The sequence below is a fragment of the Triturus cristatus genome, chromosome 11 (assembly GCF_964204655.1).
Source record: "Triturus cristatus chromosome 11, aTriCri1.1, whole genome shotgun sequence".
Lineage (NCBI taxonomy): Eukaryota > Metazoa > Chordata > Amphibia > Caudata > Salamandridae > Triturus > Triturus cristatus.
In genome coordinates, this window is record NC_140594.1 from 711,705,181 (window position 1) to 711,731,366 (window position 26,186).

The 26,186-nt window shown below is 46.0% G+C and overlaps 1 protein-coding gene across 2 annotated transcripts in view; it reads left to right on the plus strand.

The window, feature by feature from the left end:
* Window positions 1–26,186, plus strand: part of STAG1 (STAG1 cohesin complex component) — a 1,292,585-nt gene that overhangs the window by 533,240 nt on the left and 733,159 nt on the right. For both annotated transcript variants that reach the window (XM_085634343.1, XM_085634344.1), the window contains exon 6: window positions 9,658–9,734. In XM_085634343.1, the coding sequence (XP_085490469.1) occupies window positions 9,658–9,734 (77 nt within the window). The remainder of the gene's footprint in view (window positions 1–9,657; window positions 9,735–26,186) is intronic.

Consider the following 26,186-nt stretch of genomic DNA (forward strand, 5'->3'; position numbering starts at 1 on the left):
TCAGTTTTTTTTAAGGTGTCTAAGTGACAAGATCAGGGAAGAATTGCAGGTGAAAGATGAGCCACCTTGGAGGAGGGGATCATGCTGGCAAAGAGAGTGGAGCACACGTTACAGTGTGTCTTGGAGTCAATTTCTAATAGAGAAAAGTGTGTAAAATTCAGAAAAGGTGAAAGAGTTGGTGTGTGAAGTAAATTAGAAAGAAGTAGTCACGGAAAAAGCGACGTACGCACAAAATTCATGAGAGAATGTTTCAGTTGTGGCAGTAATGATCAGAGCGAATGCAAGTTCTTACCCAGCGTTGAATGCCTATTGCAATGGCTTTGGGGTGAAAAAAGTACATTTCTACAAGTGTTGTAACTGGAAAAATATCAGAAGAGATGTTATGGAAGTTTCATAGGAAGTTGTTTCATGTAAGTAAGTCAATGGGAAAGGACTAACGAACACCCTAGTGAGAATGTAGAAATAGACGGAGTGAAAGTGTTAATGCGGTTTGACACCTGTTCCCATTTGACTATCATTTCTAAGCAGTGTTATGGACAGGATTTTGAGGAGAAGAATAAATTACTCTATGGATGTGAACCCAAGAGGGCATGGCGGGCAACCAATCAAAATGCTGGGCTACTTAGAAAGCTATTGGGGTTAGGAGGAAGGTATGTGGTAGGCAAGATTTGTGTCCAACAAAGGTGACAGTTTATTGAGTTGGCCACATCAAAGGCTCTTCGGTGTGGTGCTAAATCCCAAGGCTATTCGGTGTGGTGCTAAACCCTAAGCCACAAGTTTAGGTGCAAGAGATTCATATGACTGATATGGATTTTGTTGCTAATTTTTCTGAGGTCTTTACGGAATCTTTGGGGGAGCAGGAAGAATTACAAACATTGGATTAGGCTGAAAAATGGATCAATTCCTGTTACTGCAAGGGTCAGAAGATTTCCTTTGACATTACAATATCAAGTAGTGCAGAACCTAGGAGATTGGAGGCTGCAGGTGTAATAGAGGAGGCAACGGAGTGGTTGGCCCCCATTGTGGTGGCCAAGAAGGGAATTAGGGGCATTGCGTTGTGTGTGGACCTCAGGGCACTGAACAGAGAAGTTGTGGTGGACAAGCATGTTCCCTCTTACCAATATCAAGGAGATAATTTCGACATTGGTGAGGGGGTGGGGGGGCGTTTTTCACCTCAGTGGACTTAGCATCGGCATACCATCAGATGGAATTGGATAGTGGGTCGCAGGACCTTACGGCATTCATAACACCCATTGGTGCTTTCCAATAAGTAAACGGCTTCAGTCGTTCAACGCATAATGTGCAAGGTCTTAAAGGATTTGGTTGGAGTAAAGTGCCACCAAGATGATGATTTTAATATTTGCAAGTACTGTGGATGAACACCATGTCCGCGTGTGTACAGTTCTGGAGGGATTGAAGAAGGCAGGTCTTGCCCTCAAAAGAAGAAAATGTCAGTTTGGCATGGTTGTGGTGAGTCACCTATGACATTTGATCTCAGTAGGCATGATGCCTGGACAGGATTTGGTTGACACTATAGATAATTTAAAATCACCACTGTAGGAAAGTGCCCCTTTTTGCATGGTTGCCCCACTTTTTGCCAAACTGTTGATGTACTTTTAGTGCGCCCTGGGTTCCTGCCAACCCGGTACCCAGGGCCTATGTTCTTTCCCTAAACTGTACTGTTGCAAACCCAATTGGCAACACTCTGGCCGTATGGAAGTCCCTTATAAAAGGTACCATAGATACCCAGGGCCCTGTGATCAGGAAAGGCCTCTAAGGGCTGCAGCACTTATTGTGCCACCCTTAGAGGTCCTCTACCTTTACACCCACACACTGCCATTGCAGGCTGTGAGTTTTGGTGCTGAACAAAGTGAAGAGTTGACATGGCACTCATCCCTGTGTGCCGTGCCTACTACTACTGCCCTGACATAGGTAAGCCCCCCCCCCCCCCACTAGCTGGGTGCTCTATACAAGTGGTGAGGGTACATGTGCATGAGCCCTGTACCCCTACAGTGTCTAAGTAAATTCATAGACTTTGTAAGTGCAGTAATGCCATAAAGAGTATATAGTCTGGGAGTTTGTGATTACGAACTCAACAGCACCATAATGGATTTACTGAAAACTTGGACGTTTGGTATCAAACTTTTCAGCACATTAAACCGACACTGTGATGCCAGTGTGGGATTTAACGAAAAATTCACTCGGAGGGCATCTTAGAGATGCCCCTTGAAAAACTACCCAAGTCTAGTGTCCTGGCTGAGGTGCTGCTCGCCAGCTCCCACCCCACCACCAGACATGTTTCTGGAGCCCTGGGTCGAGAGACTGCCGCTCTCGGAGTCCTGAAACAAAGCACATCCCGGGAAGAGGTTCCAAGCCTCCTACCCCAGGATGGGAAGGGTCCACGATAGGGAAGCTTCAAAGGTCTGCTGCCTTTTTGAGCTACCCCAGCCATTTGCTGCTCCCAGCAACCGGCCCCTACCGGTTCTTACCCCCCCCACTTTGGGCGGGAGAATCGGCAGGGAAACCAAGATAGGAAGAGAGATGTGCCCACCTTTGCCCACCCCACCCCTCGGGTGGGGGAGGTGAGGTGAAGCACAACTCAGTCCCTGCCATCTTGCCGATGAGGGGACCTACCCAACCCAAGTGAGGGTCATGCCCCCCTCCCACTCGACGGCGGCATAATAGAGGGTGCACCCCCCAAGGAAGGGACCCATTAGTCCCGACCTGTACCTATCTGTAAACGCCCCTAAATTTAATATTTAGGGGCAACCCTGAACCTTGCCTACTCATACCAAAGCTGAAAAGAAGCAAGAAAAAGGACCGAACAGCTGTGCGGAGAGAAGAGGACGACAGCAACTGACTTGGCCCCAGCCCTGCCGGCTGGTTCTGACCTCAGACTCCTCCCAACAGAACCTTGGTGTGCCCTGCAGCCTGCAGTCCCCGAAAGCCCAAAGAACCTGCCATACCTTTGCGACTAAAAAGGACGTTATCTCCTGTGAGTACCAGACGTGCTTAAAAGTAACAGATTCCGACTCCGGCAGACTCCTTGAGTCCACCCAACTCTAGTTCCTGTGCCCTGCGCACGAGTGACCCAACACCCCAAGGAGGTCCACCCAGTGATCCTAGCCTGGATCCAAGTGACCCATGAACCGCAACATGCTCCCAAATCCAGCCTGCAGTCATCAACTAGAAGGTCCCCTTAACCGTGACCGAAGGCGACCCCCTGACCGACTCCATAACCGAAGCGGTCCAGAAAGAACAACCGTGACCGACTGTCACCACATGCTTGCAGTCACAGGTCAACTCCCCCCACGCTGCATTCGCCTCAACAGCAGCTGACCGACTCTGAGGGAACCGCGACCGAATCTGCTGCATAAGCCAACACTGCATCCTACACCAGGCCGCCCCTGTGCAGCTGGTGGTGTTCTTGTGTTGGCCATTGGGCCCTGAAGTCCTGACCTCGACCCCAGGAGCCTCTTTTCCTCCAAACTGGTGGTCTGCTTGCCCCAGTCCCCAAGTCCACGACCGTGCTTAGCCCATTGGCTGACGTGTGGTCTCCGCTCTCTCCACCCGGCTGCTTCCGTGCCGTTGGCGGTGCGACTAGAGTGCCCGTTTGACCGAATCTTACCCATGTACCAGTAAAGTAAGTTCTGCCTTTTCAGGACTAAATGTGGCTTGTGAGTAATACTGTAAACCTGTAATAAGGTTGGAAAACACATTAACTTCTTTTTCTCTCCTCAGGAAATGTACCAGCCTTGTATCTAGAGATATCTGGCTGTGCTTGAAAAGTAAATACAAAGTAATTTTGACTATCTGCATATACAAAGTAATTCTACTGTAACTCATTCACTGCATTCAAACTGCTTATGATTGCAAAGTATTTCTGTACTGACCTGTACCAGGCCTGGCTTGGTTCTAGAAATAAAATAGCTCAGTATTTTTGTACAAACATAATTGGGCTGAGCTTGGAGTGTGTGTGACATCCTTTCTTGCGAGTGTGTACAATAAATGCTTAGCACTACCCTCTGATAAAGCCTTACTGCTTGCCCACACTACCACAAATGGAGATTGAGGTGCTATCTACTTTACCACTGCCTACCTTTGGGATTCCACTGGACTCTGTGCACACTATACCTTACTTTGCTATAGCATATACAGAGCCAGCTTCCTACAACCACAGTCTGAGTAGTTCAGTTCATTTTTTCAGAATGTTTTAATACTGTGAAGAAAAAAAAGAATTTAGCAGGGAAATTGGTGAATCTGAGAAGTCTGTTAAAGAAAGGCAAGGTGTTTGTGCGGAGTGACCCATGTGGGTTGGAGTTCAGAGCGATCAAGGAGTTGAAAGAGGCACAGTGTTTACAGGGCTTCATCCCAGGTGAAGAAAAGTACATCTTTAGGGATGCAAGTTCCAAGGGTTTGGAAGCTGTATTGACCCAGAGGAGCAAAAGACAGGAATGATAGTGTGCCTCCAAAATGTTAAATGATACAAAAATAATCGAATCAGTAATTGAAAGAAAAACACTGGCAATTTTCCCTTAGGAAATGTATTAATTTGGTTTGTGGGACAATGTTTGTGGTTTTACCAAATCATAAGCCATTGGTGGTGGTAAAAAAAAAGGGGGTGGCGGGGTGGATTGCATTTCAGCAAGGATCCAAAGATGGAAAATTAGATTGCGTCTTACATCATGCCGTCACGGCTACATTTTGAAGTTTTTTCTTGAAAACTAGAGAAGATTTGGGAGACTATGTAACTTGTCCCACGGTACATTATTTTAAATTCTTGGATACTTAACCTTAATATAGTTGCTTCTCAAATTTGGACTTTATTAGTCCTAATACTTGTAAATTGGCCCTGAGGAAGACTGTGGTTCATACCACATTAAGACGAAACACATGTTGGCTAGGGCTGCTTTTAGAAGAAATTCAAGAAATAAAAGAAGATTAAGAAGACCACTTGGTGTTGATTAAGAACTTTGACGAACTGTGGAATATGCTCAGGATATATCTGTTTTTCTCTACGCAAAATGGAAGTGTAGACTGCCTCTCAAGACTTGTGAATGAGGAGAAAACTGGTGACCGGCATGATGAGGTCCGTAACTTGGAGAAAGATTTGTGTGACGTAACGCAAGATGTGTGTGAAGTTACCTTTGGAGCAGTAACTGAAGAAGAGTGGAAATTAGAACTACAAAATGAGATTTGAAGGAAGTGATTGGTGCCATAAGTCACGAGTGTGGAGAATTTGTCAAGGATGAGTTGGCTGTAGACCGTGGACTATTGAGGGGAACAAGATTGAGTCCACCTTCACATTTGAGGGACAAACTAATAACAAGCTCACGTGCACCATCTGGGTATCGTAAAAGCACAAGGAATTTTGAGAGCTAATTCTTAATGGCCAGGGATGGATGTGGAGATTGAGCGGGCAGTAAGGGAGTGTGTGGAATGCTTTTGTAGCGTTGGTGTTGAGAACTCATCTGGTTCCTATGGTTTGCAGGGTTTACAGAGTCAGCCATGGGAGGAGGTGTCCATTGACATTGTGGGTGTGTTGCATGGTGAACACGGCACACTGTATCTAATTGTAATGATGTATCTCTACTCAAAGTGAGTAGTGGTAATCCATATCAGGGATATTTCATCTGTTGGCATCATTAAGTTCATGGAGTGTGTGTTCAGAAAAGAGAGTTTTCCAAAAAGCATTTTGGTTGACAATAGTCATCAATGTTGCTCTAATGAATTAGGAAATTACTTCAGTCATGTGGCATTAAACACAAGAAATATGCCATTTATCATCTGGAAACAAACAGTGCCATTGAGCATTATAACAAATTTATTAAGGAGAGTGTACAGTTGGCCAAGGTGAACGGTCTACACCGGAAACCAGCATTACAGGAGAGAATAATTGCTTACTGCATGTCTCTGCTCATGACCACTGGGAAGTCTCCATTTGAACTGTTTAAAGGGAGAACGCCCAACACCTGTTTGTGTCCAGGATGGATGGATCGGGACAAAGGCATAAAGTTCAATGGCACATCAAGTTGGTAAATTCGGGAAGACTGACTTATGGTGAAAAGAGGATTTTGACAAAATGAAAAATGTACGTAGTGCTGCCGTCAAAGTTGAGAATGTGGTGAAATTTAAAGCACCTGTAGGTTGCGCAGTGTGGTCTAAGTTCACCAAAGCACAAAACGTTAAGCTGTTTCTTAATGCAGTAAAAACTGCCGATGGATGAATTTGGAACAAAAACAGGGTTGTGCCTTTCAAATAAGGTGAGCATGGGTGGTGAAAAGAGTGGTTCTGGAAGTGATGGAAGTTCAAGTGATATTTGAAGGAGTGACAAAGGAGAGAGGGTGACTGCAAGATCAGATTGGAGCTCTTGGTGATCACAGTGGTAATAAGGAGCGAATAAGAGTGAGTTATCAGCGGAAGGTGCCACCACGTTATCCTAAAGATTTTGTCACGTTATAAAAGATTGTGGTGGTCATTAGGTTAGTAATCTGTACCAGCTAAATTATGAATAGTCTGGTGTTAATCTAAGGTTTTATTTTTCATGTAAATATGAGGAAGGGAGATATATGGTGTCTCCTGCATGTGGTTCTAAGAGTAGGTATACCCCAGAACGCAGAACCACCAAGCGCAACTGACACACCAACTGGAGAAACGATGGCGCGCCACTAAGAATCCAGCAGAGAGCAGCTCACAAAACAGCCCTCAGCAACTATCACCGGCACATCAAGGAGGCGATCAAAGCAGCCATCACCACCACATTGACTCCTAGGCCAACCTCTAAAGGAACTTTTCAAAATAGTCAAATAATTCTCCAACTTGACAGTCCGAGAGAACACCATCATCCCTCCCAAGAACTCTGCGACACCCTCTCAGACTACTTCCACAGCAAGCTCATCAACATCTACAACAATTTAAACCTCCATCCCGCCACCCTCCACTCCATTGACCTCAACCAACCAGCGAACACCAGCCAAACCGTTACCACCCGGTCTCCACTCACTGCCCTGACCACCTCAGCCATCATGTCTTCCATCCACTCTGGGGCCTTCACCGAGCCCCCCCCCCCCCCCGCCCCGACTACCTCTGCAACCTCGCAACGAACGCAATCTGCATGCAACTCCTCACCATGCAACTCCTCACCATCATTTCCACAGCAACCTTCCCCAATCGATGGAATCACGCAGACATCAGATCCCTCCTAAGGAAAGCCTCTGTGGACACCAGTGATCTCAAATTATCATCCAATCTCTCTGCTCCCCTACCTGGCCAAAGTACTCAAGAAAGCATCAACCAGCAGCTCACCAAATTCCTGGAACATAACCACATCATAAGCCTCACAATCAGGGTTCCTTGCCAACCACAACACTGAGACTGCGCTGATTGCTGCCTTGATGACATCAGAACACTCCTTGACCGCTGAGAAACTGTGGCTCTGATCCTCTTTGACCTCTCCGTAGCTTTAGACACAGTCTCCCACACGACTCTCATCAACAGACTCTGCAACAGGCATACAGCAAGAAGGGCTCAAGTGGATCGCCTCCTTCCTTACAGGACGCACACAGAGCACCCGACTACCTACCTTCACCTCCGCAACCAAAGACATCATATGCAGCGTACCCCAAGAATCATCCCTCAGCCCCACCCTGTTCAACATGACACCCCCCCCTCCCCTCCCCTTGCAGATGTCATCAGATCCCACGGACTCAACATATTCTCTTACGCAGATAACAGAAACTGATCCTCTCGCTCACCGAGGACCTCGCCATCACCAAAACCAACTTCTGCAATGCCATGACCAATGTAGCCAAATAGATGAGACAACTACCTCCAACTCCACTCCGATAAAACTGAAGTACTGATCTTCGGGAAGAACACCTACGCATGGGAGCACAGCTGGTGGCCTGCAGAACTGACCTACACCGACTGACCATGCATGCAGCCTCTGCATCTTCATCGACAGCCAACTGACCATTAAACAGGTCAACGCGGTCACCTCTTCCTGCTTCCACACACTTCCCTTGCTTTGTAGAATCTTCAGATGGATCCCAACCAACACCAGAAAGACACTTTCAAGCCCTCGTCACCAGCCAACTCGACTGCAGCAACTCCCTCTATGCTGACATCTCCACCCAACTCCTCAGAAGACTTCAGACCATACAGAAAGCTGCAGTCAGACTCATCCTGGACTTCTCCAAATGAACCCACATCACCCTACACCTGAGACCTCCATTGGCTCACCATCCAGAAGAGATGCCAGTTCAAGATCCTCATGCACACCTACAAAGCCCTCCACGACCTAGGACCTGCCTATATCAACCATCGAATAAACTTCCACCAACCCGCTAGACACCTGTGTTCCTCCTCACTCACCCTCGAAACACACCCCTCACATCCGTCGCAGCAGTGGCTGCTCCTTCTACATCGCTGCCAAGACCTGGAATAAACCTTCCCCTCCAGCTCCGTACAGCCTCTTCGTTACCAGACTTAACAGTGACAGCGCCCAGATACCCCTAGCAGTGACAGTGTTGTGCTTTACAAATGCTGTTTGATTTATTGACATGCAGATTAGTGGAATGAGGGATGTTCAATTAAATGTTCTGTTTATGTGCCTGTCCTCTAGAAAATATTAGCTGTCAGCTGCCGATGGATGAGATATATTTATAATAAACCTCTTATAGTACCTACCTGCATGTGAGGAGTGTTCCTTCAAATATTACAGGAGTCTCATCCTAAATTAAGGTTGTGACAGCTTTTATTGGTCAGTCAAAAATAGAGGTTATTCTATAAGCTATTGAGGAGTTCTGTATACGTAGCTTTTAATTTTCTGAATGCCATATTCACTTTAGAGCTGTGCAACAGACTACACAGAAACGATAGTGATAGTGCAGATTATTGTACTAGTGGTTGTAACAAAGGCATTTGCTACGCTTTTGTAGGAAAGAACCAGCAGCTATTGTGTTACTGCTATCCTGGCCAATATTGAGTAACAACGTAATGTGGTCATAACAATTAACAGCCTTGCTTATTGCAATAAGTTTCGTCGACCGAGTGATTACAACAGTCTCATAAATAACTATGTAGAGAGCCAAAGAAAAATCATTGCTCAGCACTTAATCATATCCGAAAAACGTTTGATAAAGAATGTCAAAAGTAATATAGCATAATATTTTTGAAATGGCTTTTATTGATGCATTGCACCCCGAGAGAAAATAAATGAGAGCAGAAACAGTTTAGATCACAATATAGTACAAAACAATATTGGATGATTTAGTGAATAACAAATCAGTCATCGTGGAAATTATGGATTTTTTATGTGAGATGGAACTGCAGGAATGTCCCAATTACGCGTCCGTCCATACTAAATAAAATCCACATTTTCTATCGGAGAATAGCGCAATTCAAATACCACTAGCTGTTTTACCTAAACACGGAACATGTAGAACTGCTAAGGCATTACTCCAAAATACGTGCATCTGTAATGTATGCGCTGAAGTAGAACTGTATGTTTTGTGACACTAGAACTAAAATATCATGACCTCTGTGATCACCTTTAGTCATGCAAAATGTTTTTCTCGATCCCCAGTGTTATTTTACAGAAAGTTACATGTTGGTTTTTTTTCTCATGAGATTAAGATGTGTACCCTTTTTCTTCAGGTACTGTCCGAATCGAAATGTTCAGAAACATGCAGAACGCCGAAATAATCAGAAAAATGACGGAAGAATTTGATGAGGTAGGTGTCTAATGATAGATGCTTAAGAGGAATAACTCATTAAAAGGCGGCGTGTAGGGGCACGGTTTTCTGTGCTGCTTAAAGCCGAGGTGTTTTGCTATCCACCCACAGACAGCAAGATGATTGACACAACCATTTTTGCATACCAGTTGCCTGTGTGCTGCTTGTAAAAGTGTTCAACCTAAAATATAATTATTTAATCAAGTGTTCGGTCTTTTAAAATCATTGTACCAAAACAACATATTTTACATACATAAAAAAAATCCAAGTAAAATTAATTGATAGAAAGAATAAAACCATGGATCCTTGTTGGATGTTTAGTGAAAACTAGTTCAATTCTGTTGTCCTTAAAATGCTTTAACCTTAAAATAATCGTCATTGTGAACCTGAAATGAAAAAATATACATGAAACTGTGGCTCTTTATTGAGCATTGCTAGTCAAATACTGTTCGTTATCCCAAAAGTTCTAAAAATCAGTTTTAAGGTTTCCACTGGAGTTTGGCTTAATTCTTTTAAGATCCGATTCAAAAATGTTACCCCCCTGCAAACTAGGTGGATTAAAGACCCGCCTAACCAAGCAGTCACAGCTTCCCTGCATGTTCAAATGTTCATGTTTATAAAAATGTCTTCTAGTAATATTTTTCTTTCTTTCATAAACTTTGGGCATGCACAGAGATTCTCCAGTATTGGGGTATCTTTCATAGATTCACATGCTTGAATCATTCCCCGTAGTCGGAGTGGGAGTCCCACAGTACATAAAAATAGCAATAAATATGCATAACATAGCCATATCATAGGTAAAGTAGAACCAGGATGTAAAATAGTTAGAAGTTAATAGGAAAAAAATCTTCCACTTGCATGACTCGTCCAAGTCATTATATATAGTCCAAACTACAGCCAATCAGGCGACGGCACCCTCCAGAATGTTCTCCCAAGAGGCTCAGGCTCTCAGATGTTCTGTGAAGGGAGTCTCCCTGAGCTCTGCTCAGTACTTCTCAGGTTTTCTTCAGAATATCTTCATTCATGATGTCTTCTTCTAAGAAATCTTTCAAGCTTGTGAGTCTTGTGGGAATCCCCGGTTGTTTTCTAAAGACCCCCCCCCCCCCCCCCCCCCCCCCCCCACTGACCACAAGAAGTGCATTTATTGCTTATATTCGGATCACCAGGTGAGAGAATGCAAAATCTGCAGGACTTTCCCTAAAAAAACTCTGAGGGACGTCTACTTCTGTGGCTATAGAGGATTAAGGATCAAGGCAACCCTTTATCTGAAGTTGTCAGTGTTTCATCTGTCAGGTCTGCTTCCTCGAGGAAGAGGACTAGCGACATGGATTTGACCACTACTGTGGCTAAGGTGTTAAAAAAATTGCGCACCTCTGAGGGTGTTGAGTTGCCTTTCACTTCCAAAAAGGCTCCTCCACCTAATAAGGGAAAAACTTTGCCCTCTACGCCCCTGAGAAAGACTGTGACGTCTCAGGCTTTTAAGCCTATTTCTGACAGAGATTTACCTCAGAAACGGGTTCCGTCGTCGACTAGCTCGACGACAACGTCTTCGTCGATGAAGCCTACCGTCACCGCGACGACGATGTCTACTGCAACCTTCTTGTCTCCAAAGCATCAGATAAGGTCGTTGGCTTCCTCGCCGTCGACTCTGGTTTCCGTCTCCGTGAGACCAACCACGTCAGTGGCTGCCCTCTCGTCGACAGAGATTGAAGCCGATCGTCGACGGTTGCCTAGTCTATGCCCACCTCGTCGACGAGGCTGCTTCGTCGACGCTGCTATCTTCCTGCACTGATCTTCAAGTTTGGTCGTCGTCTACAGCCACGGCATCCTCAAGGACATCTATGGTGCAGTCTACACTATTGTCGACGACGGCACCTTCCTTGCTTCAAAGGTGCGGATCTTTAGAGGTCCTCTCTCCAGTTCACACATCACCCAGTAGAGTGCCTCTTGCGTTGCCCGAGCAGTTACTGGATTATGGGGCAGATGAGGATGATTCTGAGGAAGAAGACAAATTTCGTACTGCCAGGAGTCCTTCAGAACTCTTCATGAAATACCAAGACGTAGATCAAGAAGAGTACTACTATCCGGATCCTGCTCCTCCGGCTCCAGAGTCAAACCCTACGGCACAATTGCCTCTATCACTTCTGAACAATCTCCAGTACATGCTCTGATTATTACCACCGATTTCCTCCATCTGAATCGGCTTCTTCTGTACCACCTACACCCGTTCCTCAAACTTTAACAGTGTTGAGGTCGCCCAGACCAGTTTCTCCGGTGCCTTCGATGTCTCATCATCAGGAAGCCCACGGCACGGATGCTAACAGAGAAGGAGAATTGGATGACCGATCACTCCTTACAGAATGGGATGACTATCCAATACAAACGCCGTCTCCTTCCACACCTACTCCTGTTGACTCGCCTCCAGTTGACATTGGAGGTTTTCATGTTCTAATGGAAAGAGCAGCACAACGGTTCCTTCTTCCCATGGAAACAAAGAAGGATGATTGTTTCCTTTACGATTTTAAAGACCAGCCGAGGAAACAAGTGCACAGTATTCCTATTATTGACTTTATTTGGCAGGAAGGACTGAAAGTCATGCAAACTCCTGCCTCCATTCCAGCGGTCCTGCCTCGCCTTGAGAAGAAGTAAAAGGCACTGGATAACTCACCAGCATGCCTGATAGGCCAGCCTAAGGCCAATTCCGTTATTGCCCAAGCAGCACAACGCCGAGCACGGAATCCCTCCTCTCCATTGTCTGCTCCCCAGGATCGGGATGGGAGATGTCTGGACGCAATTGGAAAGAAGGTTTCGACCATGGCGGCCACTACTGTCCGTGCAGATAACTCACTGGCCATCTTGGGCCGCTATGATAGACAGATGTGGTCCGACATCTCTCCTTACATTGAGATGTTACCTGAGCCCTTCAAGGCAGAAGCGCTAAAAATCCTTCAAGAAAGAGAATGAATCTCGGCGGAGATTATTGATTCTGCTGTGGATGTTGTGTCTACGGGTTTTCGGCAACTGGCGGGTGCGGCTGTCCTGAGGCGACAGAGCTGGTTGAAATCCACATCATTTCGTCAGGAAGTTCAGACGAAATTAATCGACATGCCTTTTGACGGCGAGTCTCTTTTTGGTCAGCATGTTGATGAAGCCCTACAAGCCAGTAAAAAGGATTCAGAGACAGTGAGATTTCTCTGTACTCTTCAGTTTCGAAAGCCGCCTTTTCGTGGCGCTAGAGTGACAACTGCCACCTGCTCTACCGCTCAATCCTACAAAAGTTGGAGGAAGGATCTCCCGTTTTTACTCAACCTGGTCTGCTATAACAGACACATGGGTCTTGGACATTGTGGCCAGGGTCCACGTTCTGGAGTTTATCAAACTTCCTCCACATTCTCCTCCCAAGGGCCCGCCTCTAGCTCATCTCGCGTAGCTTTTCTCTCAAATCAACTTTATGTTAAAAAAGGGAGCGAATGAAGTGGTTCTGAAATTATAAAGAGGCACCGGTTTCTATTCCAGATTTTTTCTGATAAAAAAGAAATCGGGAGAATGGCGCCCCATCTTGGATCTTTGTTCCCTCAACAAATATCTCTAAAAACAATCCTTCCGGATGTTGACTTTACAAGAAGTCCTTCAACTCCTCTCTGCGGTGGATTACATGACCACCCTCTAAGACGCTTATTTTCATGTACCGATTTTACCCAGACACAAAGTTCTTGAGATTCAGAGTGGCTGGCAGGGACTTCCAGTTCAAAGTCCTTTCTTTGGACTACGCTCCGCACCCCTTGTCTTCACCAAAGTTTTGGCACCGCTGGCTGCACACCTTCGGTTGGAAGGAATCCAAATGTTTCCTTATTTAGACGACTGCCTTATCAAGGCGAATTTCTTCGCAGTTGCAAATGTCCATACTCAGAAATGTCTGTCACTCTTCCAGTCTCTGGGTCTCTCCATCAATCGGGACAAGTCTCAACTCATCCCATCACAAACAAGGACATTCTTAGGAGCCACCATAGACACTCTACGGACACAAGCCTTTGTCTCACCTGAAAGACAACAAAAGCTGTGCAAGCTTGCTCAACTACTACGATCAAAAAAGTAAATTTCTGTCCGACAGTTCAAGTCACTTCTAGGAATGCTCTCATCCTGCATTCCCTTGGTCCCCAACTGTCGTCTCAAAATGAGACCCCTGCAAGAGGAGCTCAACAACCAATGGCTACAGGTCTCGGGGTCCTTCGACGATCTCATCCGCATCACTTCTCAGATCCGGAGGGCATTGCTCTGGTGGACTCTCAAGAGGAATGTGGCAGCAGGTCTCTCATTCCTAGTGGAAGCTCCAAGTTTCGTCATCACCACGGACGCCTCCCTCGAAGGGTGGGGAGTGCACCTTCAAGGACTAACAGTCAACGGCAAATGGGATGCTCAACAAATGACTAGGCATATCAACCTTTTAGAGTTGCTAGCGATCTTCCTGGCCTTAAAATCTTTTCGCAACGTCATTCTAGGAGCATCAGTGTTGATCCGGACGGACAACACAACAAGTATGCACTACCTAAACAAACAGGGAGGGACAAGATCCATTTTGCTGTCCCAGCAAGACCAGCATATTTGGGATTGGACTATCAGACCTCAAATAACTGTCAGCAGTCCATGTTCCGGGAGTATCCAACATCCTGGCGGACTCCCTCAGCAGGTTGACAGTGTCAAATCACGAGTGGGAGCTCCATCAACCAACGTTGGATCGTATATTTCAGAAGTGGGGTCGACCCGATCTGGACTTGTTTGCGACCAGTCTGAACCGCAAATGCCCATTCTTCGCAAGTTGGCTATCCCAACGAGACTCGTGCGGTAATGCGTTTTTGATGAATTGGTCGCAGATCTATGCCTACGCTTTCCACCAATACCGTTGGTTCCCAGGGTTCTCCGGAAAATGAAGGAGCCTTGTCCCCTACTCCTAAAAGCTCCCAGGTGGCCTCACCAGTTCTGGTTTCCCGAACTCCTCCTATCAGAATGCGATCCCATTCAGCGGCAACCAATACCGAATCTCCTATCCATCCACAACGGGAAGATCTGCCATCCGGATCCGGCATCTCTGCGCTTAGCAGCCTGGCGCCTGAACACCTTGAGTTTGCCCACTTAGACATTCCTTCGGAGTGTAGGGAGGTCTTAGCTAATGCTAAAGCGCCCTCTACAATAAAAACCTACACGCTCAAATGGAAGCGTTTTTGCCTCTGGTGTCAAGCCACAAACATTCACCCAGTACATGCAAAACCGGAACAACTATTGCCTTTCTTTTTACATTTGGCGAAGTCAGGCCTTTCCCATTCTACTCTTAAAGTATTCTTAGCGGCTATCTCAAGATTCCGACAAAATGGTATACATTCTCTTTACTCATTTCGGATCATCCAACAATTCCTCAAAGGATTGTTTCGTATGTTTCCTCCCGTCCGCCTCCACCCTGGCATCTTAACATTGTTGTGTCACAACTCGTGCGACACCCCTTTATACCTATTCATAGAGCTGATTTGCAGTTTGTGTCGTGGAAGAGGTCTCTGCTGTTGGCTCTCACTTCAGCCAGGCGGGTCAGTGACATTCAAGCCTTCACTATTAAACCGCCTTTCCTTCAATTCACCAGGGACTCTGTAGTGCTCCGCACTAACCCCAATTTTGTGCCTAAAGTGCCTTCTGGTTTTCACCCCAATGAACCAGTTATTTTAAAGAATTTCTTTTCTGATCCTCAATCACCTGCGGAAAGGGCTTTACATACCCAAGATGTCTAAAATTTTACTTACAAAGGACATCCTCAATACGAAAATCTTATCAGCTTTTCATTGCATAACAAACAATGCGCAAAGGGCACCCAATAACCAAACAGACCATAGCTCGTTGCATCTCTGCTGCAATCTTTGTCATCAGCAAGCGGGTAGACCGCTGCAGGCAACTCCGAGAGCACGTTCTACTAGAGCAATCTCTTCTTCTACTGCTCTCTTTACTGGTGTGCCTTTTCATCAAATCTGCAAAGCAGCGACATGGTCCAGCAGGCACACCTTTACCAAGCACTACTGTAGAAGCTGCCAGCGATGCAGACACGTCTGTGGGACAAGCGGTACTCCGTAATCTTTTTAAATAAGGTGAGCCTCTGTTCTTCCCTCCTCCTCTTTGATGCATTCTTATGTAGATATCTTTTGTCATTATATATATATATATATATATATATATATGTTGATGCATATATACATGTGTAGTTTATCTGGTGTGATATGTATTTGTAGATATAGATATGTGTGTGTGTATATATATATATATATATATATATATCTATATATAATCTACCGGTGGTCGCCAGTAGATAGTTATAGTTACAACCTAGTTTCCATAGGAAATCTCAAAATTCTATTTTGAATAACTTTGGCGCCGGATGACGAATCCTCGCGAAATTTCCAAAACTAATGGGGCGCTCCGTTCGGCTCCTACCCTGAAAATCTCGGGGTGATTCGTCAAGCGGGGACCGAGAAAAAGGGGGGGGTCCCAAAACACGTTTTCCCCATGCATTTTTCCATAGGACCTTTAGTCGCAGCTACAGCCCGAACGGCTGAACAGAATTACGTGAAATTTGGCAGAGAGGTAGCCATAAGGTCAAGGAAGTGCCTTTTGCAGGTCTAGTGTAAATCTGTTCAGTATTTCCTGAGAAAATAGCATTTAAAAGCATATCAATATCTATACGCGCGCACCGTGCGCGCACCTTGCCGAGCGCGAGCGCAATTCTGATTGGTTGTTAGATGTCGGTAAACATTCGAATCGGTCGAAACCAGGAAGTGTCGGCCGCCATTCTGTCTCTCGCAGTCTGAGGGGGTGAAAAGAAAAGGTGGAGAACGTGAAAAGGGGGCAGAGTGGACAGTTCCCGACCCCCTAGCCTTGGTTAGGGGGTCACAGAAGGACCCCCAAGGGCGAAAAAAACAATTAATTTTTTTCAAAAATCGCGAGGTGCGCGCACGGCGAACCGTGGGTGCTCGGTCCGCAAAGCGCACCGTGCGCCCAGTCCGCGAAGCGCACCGTGCGCCCAGTCCGCGAAGCGCACAGTGCGCCCAGAGCGCGCGCACGGTGCGAGAAGCGCACGGTGAAAAACCTGAAAGAAAAAAAAATTAAGATATACATAACTTAGCATTTAAAAAAACGTACAAATTCACTGAAAAAACCATAGGTTTCACACACGTTATAGTTACGAATTAGCATTTAAAAAACCTTGCAAATTCACTTAAAAAACCATAGGTTTCACACATGTTATAGTTAGCTGGACATTTCACTCGTAAAAAAACAATGAAATTCCCCCGTTATAGTTAGTGCAGGCAACTATAACTCACGCGACCGCAATCCTCTGCTGATGACGTCAGATATTACATCACTGATGACGTATGTCTTTATGAAAAATAAATATTTGTAATATATGTATAGCTAAAGATTAATGGAAGAAGACATGGGTAAATAAGTGTCTAAATACAGTGATGTAATATCTGACGTCATCAGCAGAGGATTGCGGTCGCGTGAGTTATAGTTGCCTGCACTAACTATAACGGGGGAATTTCATTGGTTTTTTACGAGTGAAATGTCCAGCTAACTATAACATGTGTGAAACCTATGGTTTTTTAAGTGAATATATATATATATATATATATATATATATATATATATATATATAATATTTGATCTCACAAGCATCATTATGGAGTTACTGCTTTCTACTCTAATTCAAGCATGTGAATCTGTGAAAGATACCCCAATACTGGAGAAGCACAAAAGTTACTTACTTGTAAACTGTGGTTCTCCAGTATTGGTATCTTTCATAGATACACATGCGACCCACCCACCTCCCCTCAGAGGCTCTCTAGGCTCTGTTACTCTTACATCTCACTTGTGCTGGAAAATCTGAGCGCCTGAGCCTCTGGGGAGAATATTCTGGAGGGTGCTGTCGCCTGATTGGCTGTAGTTTGCACTATGTATAATGACTTGGACGAGTCATGAAAGTGGAAGATTTTTTCCTATTAACTTCTAGCTATTTTACTTCCTGGTTCTACTTTACCTATGATATGGCTATGTTATGCATATTAATAGCTATTTTTATGTACCGTGGGACTCCCACTCCGACGGGGTATGATTCAAGCATGTGAATGTATTAAAGATACCAATACTGGAGAACCACAGTTTACAGGTAAGTAACTTTTGTTCATATGTGGTAATGATTCTTGTTTACAGTTACACAAACGGCAGTCTTGGTTTTGATTCTGGTCTTTCCAGGAAGGTATGGGTATCTTTCCAGGAAGGTATAAGGTCCTTTGTTTACCAAAGCGAAATTTAATGAATCGATCTTTTAGGGCTGTTGAACAGTGAGCTAGTAAATCCTGAGACTTACAGATGCAATATGAGGTAATTACTGTCCAGGCGTGACTTCTTTGTAATATTCGGAGTATTCTCGTCTGTAGAGTGGGACAGGAGTTTTGTTAACTTAATTGCTTCGTTGAAGGCCTTTTTCCCAATACTGGAATTCCAAATGTCGTGCGCGCAAAGTTCCTCCATAGCCTGGTTTAGATAGCACCCCCAGGAGTCTTGTATTTTTGTTCTTTTTTGTGTCTCAATTTCTTTCCAGCACAGGTTATCAATAGAACCGGTTTCAGATGCGCGGAGCCTCCCACATAGTTTAATGAATGCGCCATTGCTTCAAAATATTTGGTTGGACAAGCCAAACTCAAGTCGAACTTGTGCCGGAGATGCTGATTTCTGGATGTGGAAGACAGCTTTGTAAATTTTTGTTTGGATTTTGTTTAAAGTTGGAATTTCATGACCTCTCATTGTTTCGGTTCCATATGTCACCGATGGCATTAGTTGTGCGCGCTTGACGGATAGTAGATGGCCTTAAAATGGACAGCTTAATTTCTTTTTTTAATATTTTGAAGCCATATATGAACGTTGGGGATTTACCACGCATCACTATTAGCTGCTGTTTCTAACTCAATTTTTGTTCTACATTAAAACCAAGCTATTTGTACGTGGCTACAGTCTCGACTTTTTTTCCTTTCAAGTACCAAGAGTATTCTTATATCTGGCATCCACTAACCGTACTACCTTTGTGTTGATCAAATTTAATACCAAACCTTGCGTTTAGATATATTTGGCTAATGCATTCATACTGTGTTGTAACCGAATTGGGGTTTGGCTTAATAGCACAATATCATCGGTTTACCTAAAATAGTTATTGAAAAGAATTATAAATCGAGGTACCCACTACATGTTTGCCTGCTGTACTTGCTCTGTAAATCTCCAAACGACACATTTTTTTGTTGCAGATCATCCACTCTTTAGTTTGGTTTGTCATCACGTGGCTATTAGTACTTTAAAGTAGCTTTTGCCTGTTATAATAACGTAGAATATCAGTGAAACTCATTGTTAGGCACTGAATAGCCCACAATGGAAAATCCCAGTAACGTCCTGTCATTGGTTTGACATGGCTGTTTTTCACCCCCAACTAAGCAGTTCAAAGTTAACTCCTTGCAGCTTTAATCGTGTTCGCCACTCTAGCCTCTGACACAGTTAATATGGTAAAGGACATGCTGCTTATTTTACTTTGCGTACCCATGCATCCAACTTGGAGTAATAGTGTCGTGTGCCTCTTATGCACTCGAAGTACCACCGAGAATAAGGGGGTGGTGCAGACTTTCAAGTATCAGCTGTTGGGGAAAAGTGACAGAATTTGCATGAGATAGAATACATTCACTGGGTCATTTTTTGGTATTTAATGCCGAAAACGCTTTTTGTGTGGTATTTTCCATTTAATTCTAAAAGTATTTTCTTTGTTGCGGATTAAACTGGCATATCGATAACGTTTACTTAAACTTGATGCCAGTGTCGCTCTTTTTCTCTTCCGTTTGCTCCTGCTTCCATCTTGTGGTGAGTTTAGAAACTGCTTCCACGCATACATTGATATTGGTCCTAGCACCTAACCTTCGAAGTGTTCCGAAATATTCTGAATAAAATTTTTCTCTGACAAGTTTAAATAGAAACCTGAACTTGAACCATCTTTAAACTGAAATTTCTGGGTCAAGGACTCCGCGTCTCAGACCTATTTTCAACACGAAGGTGGATCAACGTCGCCGTTGCTACCGGATTTGTTTGTCCGGACTGGAGTCGAATTCAGCCCCGTAATGTCTGCGTTTTTGTTATGAAGGTGCAACCCAGGGTCTTTTTAAGTATTCAAAAATGCTTGGTTGCGTAAAAAATGTATTGTGGACTTGCCAAGAACATAAAATAAATGTAAAAAGCCAAAGTTTATGTTACAGGTAACTTGGGTCCCACTCCTTGGGTATTCTTACGGAAGACCTTTGTTGTTCTTTAGGTCTTGCCCGGCGAACGCAGCGCGAAGCGCTGTCGCCAGCAAGCTCTATTGTTGCTGAGCAATTCGGGCTGGACTGTTCCCATGAGGCACAGGGTCAGACTGATTTGCATATGGCCATGTCTGAACTGGGGTGGCAGAGTGGGCTAAAGAACGGTGATGGATCAAACCCAGATCTGTTGACTGGGTGTGAGTGTTTGATTGGTTCTGATGCTCCGTCCATCACCACCCCCCTTTTGTACCGCTATTGTTGCTGACTGGCATCGGAAGTGGGACAGGAGATGGGCACGTGCAGGCTTTTGGCGGATTGGAGCCTGTGTACGCGCTTACAGCCACGCGGCGTGCACATCTCCTGTCCACCTTCCGTCCTCGCAAGCCAGCATGCACTTTCACTTTTTTTTAAACCTCGCCCCATTGTTGGAGCGGCCCGCAAAGGCGGGTCCGCTCAGGAAATAAATATTGACACTGTGCCTTCATCGGCACAACCACTGGACAAATGGAGAATCCCCCACTCACCCGGTCTGCGGGGGGAGTCCTCCTGAACGGTGGCTGGCTGCGGCGCGCTTCCGGAGCACTCCAACTCCTCTATGCTTCTGCCAGCACGATGCGGGGCTCTCTCCTTAGGCATGGGACCCGGGACTTCAGCTCCCGCACTTCCTCTCTGGTGCCGGGGCTCCCTCTTCACCACGGGAGCCCTGGAAGGGGTCAGGGGCTGCCTGCACCGGCCGCACGCGCCACCACTGGGCACGCGAAAGTTACAGGTACCGCGCATGCGCGGGCAGCCCTCGCCCTCCCAGGTCCTTATGTGGAGCTGCTTTCTGTTTTTCTTGTTACTGTCTCCTTTATGCACTTTGCTCATTTGCCAGCATCAGCCACACACCCCTCCGCTCTGACACAGCTTTTATTCAAGTGTTAGTTATGGTCTTTTGTCTGCAGGCAGAACACGCAATAAACAACTAATCTCAACTTTGTCTGGCGCCGGCCTCCTAGCCCGTCAGGCCCAGTGTTCGCTCCAGACCCAGCTATAGCGGATAGTGAGGGGGCTGATATAGCCCCTGCTAGCTTGCAATCTGTGACCTACCTCCTGCGTCTCCTGACAAGTGTTTTAAAAGAAAGAGGATGGACGGCATCGTGTCATGACATCGAATCCTGTTCATTCTACCTCTCAGCTGCGTAAAGACACGTTTATAATATCATCGAACGATAAGGGGCCCTGGCATTCCTGTTCACAGCTGCTCCTGCTTTCATGCATGCCCTCTCCCTGCCCCCGCCACCTTCCAGAGAGCGCATTTCATGAGACGGTGTTGTCGTCGGTCGCAGCCAAGCTAATAGTCGTGGTCGGGTACTGTCGTCCTGAATTTCCTCGGGACCAGTGGAATCCTCAGTAGGAACAAGTTCTTTGCCGACCCTTTATCAGTGCAGTTTCCTGTACAGAGTCTGTCACGCCTACGAATTTTAGCGTCGCGGTATATATGTATAAATTACTGCATGAGCAAAATTACAAAAAAAAACCAAAAACTCTACTGTTGCCTGATAGTTTTTCATTTACTCGCAAGTTTCAACAAGCATTTGCAATGCAATAGGTCTCGCATTTGCGAGAGTATTAAGCTATTGGCATTGTTAAATGCCTTTTATTTGTTTTAAAAATCAACACATAAATAAAAGGCATTGTCATTTACAATGCCAATAGCTCAGTCTCGTAAATGCGAGACCTATTGCATTGCAAATGCTTGTTTTCCTCTTCCCTTGAAGGTAGGTGCCAAGTTTAGATGACGAACTACAAAGATGATTTTCATTGACCTGGACTGGACTCTCCATTGGTGATATCTTGAACATTTTGTACAAGTAGAGGAACTCTTCCCTCGATTGTTATTTTCTTTTTCCTAATTTCCTTGATAAATTTCCTTGATAAACTCTCAACCTTAAAAGGCTGTTAATAGATTTGTTTTATATGGCATGGCCATGCCAAGGTGCATAGTGCATAAATAGATTTTTTTTAAATCATTACATGCACAATTGATTTGATTATTAATGAAATCAGCACTACTTGGTCTAAAGAAAATGAGTAGAATTGGTTTCAAACAAATCCAAGTGCGATTAAAAAAATATATAACTATTCATAAAGTGGCGATTAAAAGTTTAATTGTTTTTCTTGGTGCCCACATGCCATTTATAAATTGATGATTCCGTTGTGCCCCTCTAAGCCCAGACAAATTAACCAATTCTGTGCTGAATCAACATAGCACTGGAGTACAGTTCAAAATAATTGCTTTCTTTTCAGCTCGTTTGCTTTAACTTTACGAGTGGCATTAACCAATGTATTTAATACTCTTTTATTTGTCTAATTTTACCAATCATGAAAGGAGGTTGCATAAACCTGCTCCACAAAGATGAGTAACTATTTTTCAGCCAGACCTAGTCCAGCTCCCTGGAAGACTTTCCAGTCTACATTTTGACATGTAGGGTTGGCTGCTCAGTTTGTTGCGACGCTGAAAGATAGTATTGGGCTACTTCTTGTTGTCTGAAGTACTGTTGTAGGTAAGTACCCTAAAAGCCATTTGACCTAGCACTGCCAATATTATTTTACTTGTGCAGTCGGTGGTTTAATTAAAGCCCAGACCACAGGGAAATCATTTCCATTGATATGTAAGAACATTATTTTTTAACTAACCAATTGTTAGAGGGTTCTCTTGTTTGAGTGTACTTGCAAAGCGCTTGCGAAAAATTCCAGTTTCTTGATTGGCCACAGGCTAGCCAAGAATATATAATAGATTGAAGCACCTCTTTTTAGGTCTTTGAAAGGTTCACTCATCAATTGCTGAACTGTCAAAATTCAGCTTTAGTATGCCTCAGATTATTTTTTGTAATCACTGTGTATTGGTAGAAATAGTAGCACATCTTTGCTCCTTGGTCATCATGGGAGGGACTTATGGTGATATACGCTGATAATAGCCACACTAATTCTTATCAGATGTAGTTTGGAAGCACTGCTGCATGTTGAAGCTTCGATAAAGGCGATTCTAGATTTTTCCAACTGGGCACTCCACCTGCAGTTTTCAGTGTCTAGTTCCTACGGTATTGACTTGGCAACTCTTTTAACCATCAGAGCATTTCTGACTCAACATGATAAACTTGGTTTTAATTTTATTAACTGTGTAAATTGTACATTGTAAGGTTAATACTAATTAAAAATCCAACATTGAATTGAATATTGTATTTCTAGAGCACACGGCCACTCCCAAAGGAGCATACTGGCGCTAAGCGGTAATGAATGTGGCTGCTTGCACTTTTAATCTTTGGGGAGAAATGCATGAGACAATGAGTGAATAGCACAAAGCATCAGAGATGCCAAAGACCCACGTCTTAAGCTGCCATTTGAAAATCTTTTCTGCATCAATGAATCTTAACTCCCTGGGGAGCTGGTTCCAAACCTTTGTGCCCAAAAATGTGAAGGATGTTCCTCTTCGAGTTTTAAGTTTGTACGTGGGGGGTTTGAGCAGGTTGGCTTGCGAGGACCTGAGAGGCCGTGTTGTCATGTAATTGGTAACTCTAGAAATGAAATATTTGGTCCCAGTTCTCTAAAGGCTCTGAAAATTAATAAAATAATTTAAAAAAGAACCCTTTTATGAACTGGAAGCCAGTGTAGTACTTTCAAGGCTGCTGATGCCGATGGATGGATGGCGGTGGGTAGTGATGGATGGATGGATGGCGGTGGGTAGGGATGGATGGATGGCGGTGGGTAGGGATGGATGGATGGCGGTGGGTAGAGATGGATGGATGGCGGTGGGTAGAGATGGATGGATGGCGGTGGGTAGAGATGGATGGATGGCGGTGGGTAGAGATGGATGGATGGCGGTGGGTAGAGATGGATGGATGGCGGTGGGTAGAGATGGATGGATGGCGGTGGGTAGAGATGGATGGATGGCGGTGGGTAGAGATGGATGGATGGATGGCGGTGGGTAGAGATGGATGGATGGATGGCGGTGGGTAGAGATGGATGGATGGATGGCGGTGGGTAGAGATGGATGGATGGATGGCGGTGGGTAGAGATGGATGGATGGCGGTGGGTAGAGATGGATGGATGGATGGCGGTGGGTAGAGATGGATGGATGGCGGTGGGTAGAGATGGATGGATGGCGGTGGGTAGAGATGGGGATGGATGGCGGTGGGTAGAGATGGGGATGGATGGCGGTGGGTAGAGATGGGGATGGATGGCGGTGGGTAGAGATGGGGATGGATGGCGGTGGGTAGAGATGGGGATGGATGGCGGTGGGTAGAGATGGAGATGGATGGCGGTGGGTAGAGATGGAGATGGATGGCGGTGGGTAGAGATGGAGATGGATGGCGGTGGGTAGAGATGGAGATGGATGGCGGTAGATGGATGGCGGTAGATGGAGATGGATGGCGGTAGATGGAGATGGATGGCGGTAGATGGAGATGGATGGCGGTAGATGGAGATGGATGGCGGTAGATGGAGATGGATGGCGGTAGATGGAGATGGATGGCGGTAGATGGAGATGGATGGCGGTAGATGGAGATGGATGGCGGGAGATGGAGATGGACGGCGGGAGATGGAGATGGACGGCGGGAGATGGAGATGGACGGCGGGAGATGGAGATGGACGGCGGTAAATGGAGATGGATGGCGGTAAATGGAGATGGATGGCGGTAGATGGAGATGGATGGCGGTAGATGGAGATGGATGGCGGTAGATGGAGATGGATGGCGGTAGATGGAGATGGATGGCGGTAGATGGAGATGGATGGCGGTAGATGGAGATGGATGGCGGTAGATGGGGATGGCGGCGGCAGGGATGGATGGCGGCAGGGATGGATGGCGGATGGCGGCAGGGATGGATGGCGGATGGCGGCAGGGATGGATGGCGGATGGCGGCAGGGATGGATGGCGGATGGCGGCAGGGATGGATGGCGGATGGCGGCAGGGATGGATGGCGGATGGCGGCAGGGGTGGATGGCGGCAGGGGTGGATGGCGGCAGGGGTGGATGGCGGCAGGGGTGGATGGCGGCAGGGGTGGATGCAGGGATGGAGGCAGAGAGGGATGGATGGATGGATGGATGGATGCAGGCAGAGAGGGATGGATGGATGGATGCAGGGGATGGAGTCAGAGGGATGGATGGATGCAGGGATGGAGGCAGAGGGATGGATGCAGGGATGGAGGCAGAGAGGGATGCAGAGAGGGATGCAGGGATGGAGGCAGAGAGGGATGCAGGGATGGAGGCAGAGGGATGCAGGGATGGAGGCAGAGAGGGATGCAGGGATGGAGGCAGAGAGGGATGCAGGGATGGAGGCAGAGAGGGATGGAGGCAGGGAGGGATGGAGGCAGGGAGGGATGGAGGCAGGGAGGGATGGAGGCAGGGAGGGATGGAGGCAGGGAGGGATGGAGGCAGGGAGGGATGGAGGCAGGGAGGGATGGATGCAGGGAGGGATGGATGCAGGGAGGGATGGATGCAGGGAGGGATGGATGCAGGGAGGGATGGATGCAGGGAGGGATGGATGCAGGGAGGGATGGATGCAGGGAGGGATGGATGCCGGGAGGGAGGTAGGGGTGGGTGGAGGTAGGGGTGGGTGGAGGTAGGGGTGGGTGGAGGTAGGGGTGGGTGGAGGTAGGGGTGGGTGGAGGTAGGGGTGGGTGGAGGGAGGGGTGGGTGCAGGGAGGGGTGGGTGGATGGAGGGGTGGGTGGGTGGATGGAGGGGTGGGTGGATGGAGGGGTGGGTGGGTGGATGGAGGGGTGGGTGGATGGATGGGGAGGTAGGGGTGGATGGAGGGAGGTAGGGGTGGATGGAGGGAGGGGTGGATGGATGGATAGTTCTAGATGGATGGATAGTTCTAGATGGATGGATAGTTCTAGATGGATGGATAGTTCTAGATGGATGGATAGTTCTAGATGGATGGATAGTTCTAGATGGATAGGTTACATAAATGTATCGATAACGGGAGATGGAGATAGATAGGGATCAATAGATATCACTAGATAGGGACAGATGGGGATTGATTAAAAGAAGTGTCCTGGGATCCTGTACACAGGTTGGCGGTTCAGTGCTTATGATTATCAGTGG